This window comes from Thunnus albacares, chromosome 2, assembly GCF_914725855.1.
Source record: "Thunnus albacares chromosome 2, fThuAlb1.1, whole genome shotgun sequence".
NCBI lineage: Eukaryota > Metazoa > Chordata > Actinopteri > Scombriformes > Scombridae > Thunnus > Thunnus albacares.
Window position 1 is genome coordinate 32,120,302 of NC_058107.1, and position 12,387 is coordinate 32,132,688.

General features: G+C 38.2%; 2 protein-coding genes across 2 annotated transcripts; both read left to right on the top strand.

The window, feature by feature from the left end:
- Positions 1–5,173: 5,173 nt before the first annotated feature.
- LOC122966622 (E3 ubiquitin-protein ligase TRIM35-like) lies at positions 5,174–6,892 on the top strand. Its single transcript, XM_044330874.1, has one exon. The coding sequence runs from the start codon at positions 5,474–5,476 to the stop codon at positions 6,890–6,892; it is 1,419 nt and encodes a 472-aa protein (XP_044186809.1). The 5' UTR covers positions 5,174–5,473.
- A 1,197-nt stretch (positions 6,893–8,089) lies between these two features.
- LOC122966601 (zinc-binding protein A33-like) lies at positions 8,090–11,112 on the top strand. The gene has a single exon (XM_044330838.1). It carries the CDS (start codon positions 8,390–8,392, stop codon positions 9,809–9,811), a length of 1,422 nt encoding a protein of 473 aa, XP_044186773.1. The 5' UTR covers positions 8,090–8,389; the 3' UTR covers positions 9,812–11,112.
- The last annotated feature ends 1,275 nt before the right edge of the window (positions 11,113–12,387 follow it).

Sequence of the window (12,387 nt, forward strand, 5' to 3'; positions counted from 1 at the left end):
GTTTGTGCTTTACTTTGTGTGACTGCGCCCCCTGCTGGAGCTCATTCACTCTCTGAACTGCTTCTAATCTGTCAGTCGGACTCGAGTGCTGTTCCTCAAAGTGACACGCAGGCTGAGTGAAGAACCGCTCACTCTCAGTGCTGATGGTCAACAAGTGCTCCTCGTATTCTCTCAGCTATGTTCAAAAGGCACTGACAACACAGAGCCCCGTAGAAAAGCATGCGAAATAATCATCATCATCATCCTCATAGTCATCCTTAGTGCCACAGTCATCAATATAATCATCCTGATCATCATAGTCATCTTCATTATATCATCTTGAGACAAAAATAGTTATATGCACTTAAAAAGCTGAGAAAATAGAAAAAGAAAGGTGGAGTATACCAGCATTCAGTAGAAAATGAGGAAAAAACACAAATAAAAAGGAAAAAACACAAAAAAACAAGTGTCCTGCTGACTGTCATGCAAAGGAAATGCCAGCTATGCTGCTAGTTAGTGGCAGTTGTGTAATACTGTGTACTCCTTCATTTTAAATATGTGAGTCTTATTATACTGCTTTTCAATGCTAGTAAACACACTAAGAAGAACAGAAGAACAACACATTTGTACTGTACATGCTGCTATTTCCTCTTTTTTTGGAGGGGAGTGGGCAGGACTGTTTTTAGGCTCCAAAGAGGAGGAAAAAATATTTTGTAATCAATTTCAGACACCTGATCTACTCTTAAAAGTCTGTGACACTGACATCTAACGTGTCCCTTAAATAAAAAAACCCACTAAACACCTGATACTGAGAGGAGACTGCAGGCAGACTCTGTAGAAAAAACACACTGCTGTGTAAAACAAACATAATATGATCCACAGCAGGATAATTCATAACCAGGATATAATAAGATACTATATGTGCAGTGTATGTCTGTGTATGGATCGGTTCACAAGAGTTTGAGCATCACCAGGGTACATCGATAAGAATTTAAGGGACGACTGATTTTTCCATTTAAGCCATTTATTGCCAACATGCATACATGTAGGCTAGAGCAATAGAAGATGATGAAGCTTGTGGCAGTTATGTTTTTTTTTTGTATGAACAGAAAATGATGAACAGGAAAACTCAAAAATTACAATATACAGTTAAACAATATATAACATCACACATTTAGGTATCTAACAAACAGCGAATATTAGGGCTGAAATTAATACGTCACAGCAAACTTTACATTTAACAATTACATAATGAAAGAAGTTTTAAATATTCTAATTTAAGTTATAAGGATTCTGGATGTTGCATCTGCTAAATTAAGAACTACAGAGAATGAGTTATGTGCAATGTGCACTTACACACAACTATAAATCTGTTGGATCAAAGCAGGCCAGGTGACCATTATATCGTTTACCAGTATATACTGGTCAAGCTTTTGCTCACATTCAATCTACATGAATCCAGAAATAACCATTAAACTATAACATATGAAGAAAGTAATAAACTCACCTTAGTCACACACAGCCATAGGTGTGTATGTGAAACACAGGTACAGAGGACTCTCACATGTGGTTAGTGGTGCTGCCGGCCAGAACAAAGGAAATGGGCGAGATATCAGTAGACCATGATTAGGAGTGAGTGAGCTCAGGTGAGAATGGGCGAATCCACACAAAGGAAGTAGGTGAAGGATTGTTGAATAGTGTGGATCTATTCTGTAATGGGAAACAATATTTTCTTAATGCAGAGGTATTTCACTGTAAAAAACCCCATCTTAATTGCTTTACTAATTTCAACAATTCAAACTTCAGGATCACTACTGATAGTACCTGCACATCAATATAGAAATGACAGAGACTGTCTGGGATGTTCAGGAGTCAAAACACTCCTGCACAGGTGATCAGAAACCTGGATAATATTCATCAATCATAAATGGATACTAATTACCAAGTTGTGTTATATCATAACTTTAACATGATTAAAATCAGGATTATTCATAACAGTTGACAAAGGAGAGAAATATGCTTCACCAGAATATGGATTCTGGTGTTTAATGCATCGCGATGGAGAATACACTAATGGAGATGGTAAGACTGTCAGTGTGAAGAAGAGTCTCCAGAGGATCAGAGTCCAGCTGGACTATGACAGGGGGGAGGTGTCCTTCTACAACCCTAAAGACATGACTCACATCTACACTCACAAAGACACTTTCACTGAGAAACTCTTCCCTTATTTTGATATTGAAAAGGCTGGTGATGCTAAAACCACTGATATCAAAATCTGTTAAACTGAGATTTCTCTGTGATGTTCAGGAAGGTTTGTGAGATGTGATTTATTAGGATTTGATGGAATAATTAGATCTACAGATTTATTTTGTCACTATCAGTTCTTTATAGGTGAGAATAATGCATTTAACATTTACCTTTTAATGGTTTAATCATCCAGGGTTTGTTTTTCTTTTAAAGTAAAAAATATTTTTTTCAAAGTGTATTTATAATAATACATTCAGACGTTTTACAAATGTTCTCTTTTTAAAATAAAGGAAAAACTTTTTTTACTGTGAAGAATGGACAGAACAGGGAATCTTGACGTAATAATTCACCTGTTTATTTACCATGTGTGTCATTAATCACAGATATCTACTGATTGTCAAACCTTTTCTATATGTTCATTCAGTTTCATCCATGAAAACAAACTGAACGTTCTTCCTGATTTTTGGTGCTTTAACTCAAGAAAATTCTGCAGAAATTAGTTTTAAACAGTTTTTCATTTCTTCTTCAAGGTTAATTTGAAAGTGTCCATCAAATATTGAAACAAAGATCACGTAGATCACAGCTTGGACTGCACCTGATGACAGTTTTTTTTAAATTATCTATTAATTTGTTAATGCTTTTATTCATTGATCAAACATTTAGTCAATAAAATAAAATGAAAATATACATCAAATATGATCAATCATCAGTCCTAATGATGTGTATTCAAAAAGATTGATTGTAAAGCCCTGACCCTCATGCTGAACTGTGGATTTTAAAGGTTGTTAGTAGTGATCACCTTCATCTTTATGTTTCAGCATTTATTTCTTAATTCTTGAACATTTATAAAGTTGGAGCTGCTGTTTGTTCCTGTGTGTTTACGTTAATCATCACTTGTGAAACACATCAGTACATGTGAGTCTGTGCTGAATGAACGTCATGATTTACGCTGATTAACTGTGTCTTCATTTTATGATTTATTCAAAAAGTTGTATGTTTTCTATCTGGTGAACAAATGTCCTGATCAAAACAAGAGTTAAATGATTTCCTGGGTTACTTCTGTCAATAAAAAAATCTAAATCAAAGCTGTGCTGCAGTTTTATGTGTCTGTAAACACAGAAAGTCATTCACGTTTCTATTTAAATTGTCATTTTATTGATAACACCTTAACACATTTTCTTGAAGTTAGAGAAACACGTGTAGCATGTAAGAGAACAGAGCAATAATCTGAAGAATCAGAGAACTAGAGGATTAATATTATTATACAGAAGAAACCCAAACTGACAAAAAGAGACAAAGGGAAACTAGAAAGAGCCAACTGCAGAGAAATGATTGAAGAAGGTTGGAAACAGAGACGAGGGAAAAAAAGAGTGAAAGACACCCTACGAGGAGAAGCCAACTCAGTGTTGTCAGTGCAACTTAGTCAGTGGCTGGAGAAAGAAGATAGCAGAGGTTCAGAGTGAACACAGAGGCTCCAGTTTATCTCAGTAAAGCTTCATCTGACTAAACAGCTGACAGGAAGGCAGCAGAGCTCACTGACCTCAAGAGACTAGAGGAGGACAGACATTAGTTTATATGTAGGGCTGCACAATTAATCATTTTCAATCATGACTCAGCTCTGATCATTCATATAGAATAATGATTTATTAGTGGTGTTGGTACATTTCATTTCATTAAGAATGTGGCTGCAAACAGTTAAGATGCTGATATAAGATGAATGAAGGAGAATCATTTTGTTCCCAAATCACTGAGGAAAATAATTGTGCAGCAACATCATGATCATGATCTCAAACTGTAATCAGAACGATCAATTTAGTCATAATAGTGCAGCCCTGATCAATAATTATAATGGAAGCTGGTTCTTATTCTACAGTGATAAACTGCTGTTGTCTCTGACTGGATTGTCTGTTAGATTTGACACTAAAGTCGACTTATTGTGCAGCTACATTAGAAGCATCAACCTGCCGTCCATCTGTGTCCTGTTTGTGCTTTACTTTGTGTGACTGCGCCCCCTGCTGGAGCTCATTCACTCTCTGAACTGCCTCTAATCTGTCAGTCGGACTCGAGTGCTGTTCCTCAAAGTGACATGCAGGCTGAGTGAAGAACCGCTCACTCTCAGTGCTGATGGTCAACAAGTGCTCCTCGTATTCTCTCAGCTATGTTCAAAAGGCACTGACAACACAGAGCCCCGTAGAAAAGCATGCGAAATAATAATCATCATCATCATCATCCTCATAGTCATCCTTAGTGCCACAGTCATCAATATAATCATCCTGATCATCATAGTCATCTTCATTATGTCATCTTGAGACAAAAATAGTTATATGCACTTAAAAAGCTGAGAAAATAGAAAGAGAAAGGTGGAGTATACCAGCATTCAGTAGAAAATGAGAAACCAAATAAAAAGGAAATGGGTGAGATATCAGTAGACCATGATTAGGAGTGAGTGAGCTCAGGTGAGTATGGTTGGATTCACACCATGGAAGTAGGCGGAGGATTGTTGAATGGTGTGGATCTATTCTACAATGAGAAACAATATTTTCAAGATAGAAATGACAGAGACTGTCTGGGATGTTCAGGAGTCAAAGACACTCCTGCACAGATTATCAGAAACCTGGATAATATTCATCAATCATAAAGGGATACTAATTACCAAGTTGTGTTATATATCATAGCTTGAACATGATTAAAATCAGGATAATTCATAACAGACACTAATCTTCATGTAAATGTACTAACTGACAAAAGAGAAGATGAGTGAAGATTAATTAAGTTACATTTTAAATAATAGAATATTATAAAATGATTAAACTTGTCATAAACAGCTCTGCTTAAACTATTTATTGGTTGATGAAGTTGTTGTGAATGAATGTTCTGTCAGTCAACTATAATTGTTTCAGCACTATTTCACATCCATTTTTCTAGTATAGACACTTTTAGTGTTTGATAGTTAAAACATACAGTAGGTTTTTGGTGGAGTATTCCTTTAACATCTGTAACACAGAAACAGCAACATCTGGTGGAGACACAATCAAATGGCAGTTTTATTTCAATCAGCTCTCTACCTGTGACGCAGGTAAATGAAACTGAAAGCAGATTGACATTGTTGAACAGATCGCAGACGCCATTACATTACAGAGTGAAATCTCTACTGAAGAACACACACTCGGAGGATTGAACAGAGAAAGTTGAAGAGACTGTAATTTGGTGAGTCTGCAACTTAAAGAAAATCTAGAAATCAGAGGAAATGGCTGAGAAAGCTGCTCTTTTTGAAGGTTACTTGAGTTGCCATGTGTGTTCAGAGACTTTCAGAGATCCTGTGTCTCTGACCTGCAACCACAGCTTCTGTTCAAGCTGTCTGCAAAAATTCTGGGAACAAGCTAAAAACAAAAACTGTCCCATTTGCAAAAGAAAATCTTCAAAGGATTATCCATCCATCAACCTCTCTCTCAAAGACCTGGCTGACTCCTTTGCTAAGAGGCAGAATAATGGTTCACCTGAGACGGAGAAAGAAAAGGAGAAAGAGGAAGTGGTGTGTGATAAACATCCAGAAGTCCCTTATTGGTTCTGTGAGGATGAACAGAGAGCTGTGTGTCCTGTCTGTGAGTTTTCTCTCCACCAGAGTCACAAGGTGGTTCCTGTAGAACAAGCTGTCAGTGACCTGAAAGACCAGCTGAAATCTGACTTAAAGTCTCTGCAGGACAAGAGGGACAAATACAAACAAGTGGAGAAAACATACAATGAAATGGTTGAACACTCCAAGAATCAGCTGTTGTCCACAGAGAAGCGGATCAGAGCAGAGTTCAACAAGCTCCACCAGTTCCTGAAAGAGGAAGAGGAGTCCAGACTGGCAGCTCTGAGGGAGGAAGAGGAGCAGAAGGGGAAGACTATCAGCAGAGAGATGAAGAGGATTCAGGAGCAGATCTCCTCTCTGTCAGACAGTATCTCTGCTGTTGAAGAAGACCTGCAGAAACACAACGTGTCATTCCTCAGCAGTTATAAACCCACTCAGACCAGAGCCAGAGACCAGTGCTCACTGTCAGATCCACAGCTGGTCTCAGGAGTGCTGATAGATGTGGCCAAACACCTGGGCAACCTGTCCTTCAGAGTCTGGGAGAAGATGAAGGAGAGGGTCCACTTCAGTCCTGTCATTCTGGATCCGAACACTGCAGCCCACTGTCTCTATCTGTCTGATGATCTGACCAGTGTGAGACGTGGAGACACAAACCAGCAGCTCCCTGATAATCCAGAGAGAAACACTAAGTATGCCACTGTTCTGGGCTCTGAGGGCTTCAGCTCAGGGAAACACAGCTGGGAGGTGGAGGTGGGAGACCATCCTGTCTGGATTGTGGGTTTGGCTAAAGAGTCAGTTGACAAAGGAGAGAAATATGCTTCACCAGAATATGGATTCTGGTGCTTAGTGTATCGCAGTGGAAAATACACTGATGGAGCTGATAAGACTGTCACAGAGAAGAAGAGTCTCCAGAGGATCAGAGTCCAGCTGGACTATGACAGGGGGGAGGTGTCCTTCTACGACCCTGAAGACATGACTCACATCTACACTCTCAGAGACGCTTTCACTGAGAAACTCTGCCCATTTTTTGGTATTGGATCAGCTGGTGATGCTAAAACCACTGACATCAAAATCTGTCAAACTAAGATTTGACAGATTGGATCGGTTCACAGGAGTTTGAGCATCACCAGGGTACATCGATAAGAATTTAAGGGATGACTGATGTTTCTGTTTAAGTCATTTATTGCCATCATGCATACATGTAGGCTAGAGCAATAGAAGATGATGAAGCTTGTGACGGTTATGTTTTTTTTTTTTATAAATGATGAACAGAAAAACACAAGAATTACAATATACAGTTAAACTATATATAACATCACACATCTAGGTATCTAACAAAACAGTGAATATTAGGGCTGAAATTAATATGTCACAGCAAACTTTACATTTAACAATTACATAATGAAAGAAGTTTTAAATATTCTAATTTAAGTTATAAGGATTCTAGATGTTTCATCTGCTAAATTAAAAACTACAGAGAATGAGTTACGTGCAATGTGCACTTACACACAACTATAAATCTGTAGGCTCAAAGCAAACAGACCAGGTGACCATTATATCATTTACCAGTATATACTGGTCAAGCTTTTGCTCACATTCAATCTACATGAATCCAAAAATAACCATTAAATTATAACATATGAAGAAAGTAATAAACTCACCTTAGTCACACACAGCCATAGGTGTGTGTGTGAAACACAGGTACAGAGGACTCTCACATGTGGTTAGTGGTGCTGCCGGCTAGAACAAAGGAAATGGGCGAGATATCAGTAGACCATGATTAGGAGTGAGTGAGCTCAGGTGAGAATGGTTGGATTCACACCAAGGAAGTAGGCAGAGGATTGTTGAATAGTGTGGGTCTATTCTGCAATGGGAAACAATATTTTCAATATAGAAATGACAGAGACTGTCTGGGATGTTCAGGAGTCAAAGACACTCCTGCACAGATGATCAGAAACCTGGATAATATTCATCAATCATAAAGGGATACTAATTACCAAGTTGTGTTATATCATAACTTTAACATGATTAAAATCAGGATTATTCATAACAGGCACTAATCTTCATGTAAATGTACTAACTGACAGAACAGAAGTTGAGTAAAGTTTAATTAAGTTAAATTTAAAATATTAGAATATTATAAAATGATTAAAATTGCCATAAACAGCTCTGCTTAAACTATTTATCGGTTGATGAAGTTGTTCTGAATGAATGTTCTGGTAGTAAATTACAATTGTTTCAGCAATATTTCACATAAACTTTTCAAGTATAGATGCTTTCATTGTTTGATAGTTAAAACATACAGTAGGCTTTTGGTGGAGTATTCCTTTAACATCTGTAACACAGAAACAGCACCATCTGGTGGAGACACAATCAAATGGCAGTTTTATTTCAATCAGCTCTCTACCTGTGACGCAGGTAAATGAAACTGAAAGCAGATTGACACTGTTGAACAGATCGCAGACGCCATTACATTACAGAGTGAAATCTCTACTGAAGAACACACACTCGGAGGACTGAACAGAGAAAGTTGAAGAGACTGTATTTTGGTGAGTCTGCAACTTAAAGAAAATCTAGAAATCAGGGAAAATGGCTGAAAGAGCTCTTTTTGAAGGTTACCTGAGTTGCCACGTGTGTTCAGAGACTTTCAGTGATCCCGTGTCTCTGACCTGCAACCACAGCTTCTGTTCAAGCTGTCTGCAAAAATTCTGGGAACAAGCTAAAAACAAAAACTGTCCCATTTGTAAAAGAAAATCTTCAAAGGATTATCCATCCATCAACCTCTCTCTCAAATACCTGGCTGACTCCTTTGCTAAGAGGCAGAATAATTCACCTGAGACGGAGAAAGAAAAGGAGAAAGAGGAAGTGGTGTGTGATAAACATCAAGAAGTCCCTTATTGGTTCTGTGAGGATGAACAGAGAGCTGTGTGTCCTGTCTGTGATTTTCTTCTCCATCACGGTCACAAGGTGGTTCCTGTAGAACAAGCAGTCAGTGACCTGAAGGACCAGCTGAAATCTGACTTAAAGTCTCTACAGGACAAGAGGGACAAATACAAACAAGTGGAGAAAACATACAATGAAATGATTCAACACTCTAAGAAGCAGCTGTTGTCCACAGAGAGGAAGATCAGAGCAGAGTTCAACAAGCTCCACCAGTTCCTGAAAGAGGAAGAGGAGTCCAGACTGGCAGCTCTGAGGGAGGAAGAGGAGCAGAAGGGGAAGACTATCAGCAGAGAGATGAAGAGGATTCAGGAGCAGATCTCCTCTCTGTCAGACAGTATCTCTGCTGTTGAAGAAGACCTGCAGAAACACAACGTGTCATTCCTCAGTAGTTATAAACCCACTCAGACCAGAGCCAGAGACCAGTGCTCACTGTCAGATCCACAGCTGGTCTCAGGAGCACTGATAGATGTGGCCAAACACCTGGGCAACCTGTCCTTCAGAGTCTGGGAGAAGATGAAGGAGAAGGTCCACTTCAGTCCTGTCATTCTGGACCCAAACACTGCAGACCCCCGTCTCTATCTGTCTGATGATCTGACCAGTGTGAGACGTGGAGACACAAACCAGCAGCTCCCTGATAATCCAGAGAGACACACTAAGTATATCACTGTTCTGGGCTCTGAGGGCTTCAGCTCAGGGAAACACAGCTGGGAGGTGGAGGTGGGAGACTATCCTGTCTGGAATGTGGGTTTGGCTAAAGAGTCAGTTGACAGGAAGGGAGAGATATTTTCCTCACCAGATTATGGAATCTGGTGTTTATGGCATGGTGATGGAAAATACATTGATGTTGTTGGTGAGACTGTCAGAGTGAAGAAGAGTCTCCAGAGGATCAGAGTCCAGCTGGACTATGACAGGGGGGAGGTGTCCTTCTACGACCCTGAAGACAAGACTCACATCTACACTCACAGAGACACTTTCACTGAGAAACTCTTCCCTTATTTTAACCTTGGAGAGGCTGGTGATGCTAAAACCACTGATATCAAAATCTGTCAAACTGAGATTTCTCTGTGAAGTTCAGGAAGGTTTGTGAGATGTGATTTATTAGGATTTGATGGAATAATTAGATCTACAGATTTATTTTGTCACTATCAGTTAGTGATTTATAGGTGAGAGTAATGCATTTAACATTTACTTTTTAATGGTTTAATCATCCAGGGTTTGTTTTTCTTTTAAAGTAAAAAATATTTTATGTATGTGTATTTATAATAATACATTCAGACGTTTTACAAATGTTCTCTTTTTAAAATAAAGGGAAAACCTTTTTTACTGTGAAGAATGGACAGAACAGGGAATCTTGATGTAATAATTCACCTGTTTATTTACCATGTGTGTCATTAATCACAGATATCTACTGATTGTCAAAACTTTTCTATATGTTCATTCAGTTTTATCCATGAAAACAAACTGAACCTTCTTCCTGATTTTTGGTGCTTTAACTCAAGAAAATTCTGCAGAAATTAATTTTAAAAAGTTTTTCATTTCTTCTTCAAGGTTAATTTGAAAGTGTCCATCAAATATTGAAACAAAGATCACGTAGATCACAGCTTGAGCTGCACCTGATGACAGTTTTTTTTAATTATCTATTAATTTGTTAATGCTTTTATTCATTGATCAAACATTTAGTCAATAAAATAAAATGAAAATATACATCAAATATGATCAATCTTCAGTCCTAATGATATGTATTCAAAAAGATTGACAGTAAAGCCCTGACCCTCATGTTGAACTGTGGATTTTAAAGGTTGTTAGTAGTGATCACCTTTATATTTCTGTTTCAGTATTTATTTCTTAATTCTTGAATATCTATTAAGTTGGAGCTGCTGTTTGTTCCTGTGTGTTTACGTTAATCATCATTTGTGTAACACATCAGTACATGTGAGTCTGTGCTGGATGAACTTCATGATTTATGCTGGTTAACTGTGTCTTCATTTTATGATTTATTCAAAAAGTTGTATGTTTTCTATCAGGTGAACAAATGTCCTGATCAAAACAAGAGTGAAAGGATTTCCTGGGTTACTTCGGTCAATAAAAATCAAAACCAAAGCTGTGTTGCAGTTTTATGTGTCTGTAAACACAGAAAGACATTCACGTTTCTATTTAAATTGTCATTTTATTGATAACACCTTAACACATTTTCTTGAAGTTAGAGAAACACGTGTAGCACGTAAGAGAACAGAGCAATAATCTGAAGAATCAGAGAACTAGAGGATTAATATTATTATACAGAAGAAACCCAAACTGACAAAAAGAGACAAAGGGAAACTAGAAAGAGCCAACTGCAGAGAAATGATTGAAGAAGGTTGGAAACAGAGGGACCAGGGGAAAAAAGAGCGAAAGACACCCTACGAGGAGAAGCCAACTCAGTGTTGTCAGTGCAACTTAGTCAGTGGCTGGAGAAAGAAGATAGCAGAGGTTCAGAGTGAACACAGAGGCTCCAGTTTATCTCAGTAAAGCTTCATCTGACTAAACAGCTGACAGGAAGGCAGCAGAGCTCACTGACCTCAAGAGACTAGAGGAGGACAGACATTAGTTTATATGTAGGGCTGCACAATTAATCATTTTCAATCATGACTCAGCTCTGATCATTCATATAGAATAATGATTTATTAGTGGTGTTGGTGCATTTCATTTCATCAAGAGTGTGGCTGCAAACAGTTAAGATGCTGATATAAGATGAATGAAGGAGAATCATTTTGTTCCCAAATCACTGAGGAAAATAATTGTGCAGCAACATCATGATCATGATCTCAAACTGTAATCAGAACGATCAATTTAGTCATAATTGTGCAGCCCTGATCAATAATTATAATGGAAGCTTGTTCTTATTCTACAGTGATAAACTGCTGTTGTCTCTGACTGGATTGTCTGTTAGATTTGACACTAAAGTCGACTTATTGTGCAGCTACATTAGAAGCATCAACCTGCCGTCCATCTGTGTCCTGTTTGTGCTTTACTTTTGTGTGACTGCGCCCCCTGCTGGAGCTCATTCACTCTCTGAACTGCCTCTAATCTGTCAGTCGGACTCGAGTGCTGTTCCTCAAAGTGACATGCAGGCTGAGTGAAGAACCGCTCACTCTCAGTGCTGATGGTCAACAAGTGCTCCTCGTATTCTCTCAGCTATGTTCAAAAGGCACTGACAACACAGAGCCCCGTAGAAAAGCATGCGAAATAATCATCATCATCATCCTCATAGTCATCCTTAGTGCCACAGTCATCAATATAATCATCCTGATCATCATAGTCATCTTCATTATATCATCTTGAGACAAAAATAGTTATATGCACTTAAAAAGCTGAGAAAATAGAAAGAGAAAGGTGGAGTATACCAGCATTCAGTAGAAAATGAGGAACCAAATAAAAAGGAAAAAACACCAAAAAAAAAAACAAGTGTCCTGCTGACTGTCATGCAAAGGAAATGCCAGCTATGCTGCTAGTTAGTGGCAGTTGTGTAATATTGTGTACTCCTTCATGTTAAATATGTGAGTCTTATTATACTGGTTTTCAAGGCTAGTAAACACACTAAGAAGAACCGAAGAACAACACATTTGTACTCTACATGCTGCTATTTCTTCTTTTTTTTGGAGGGG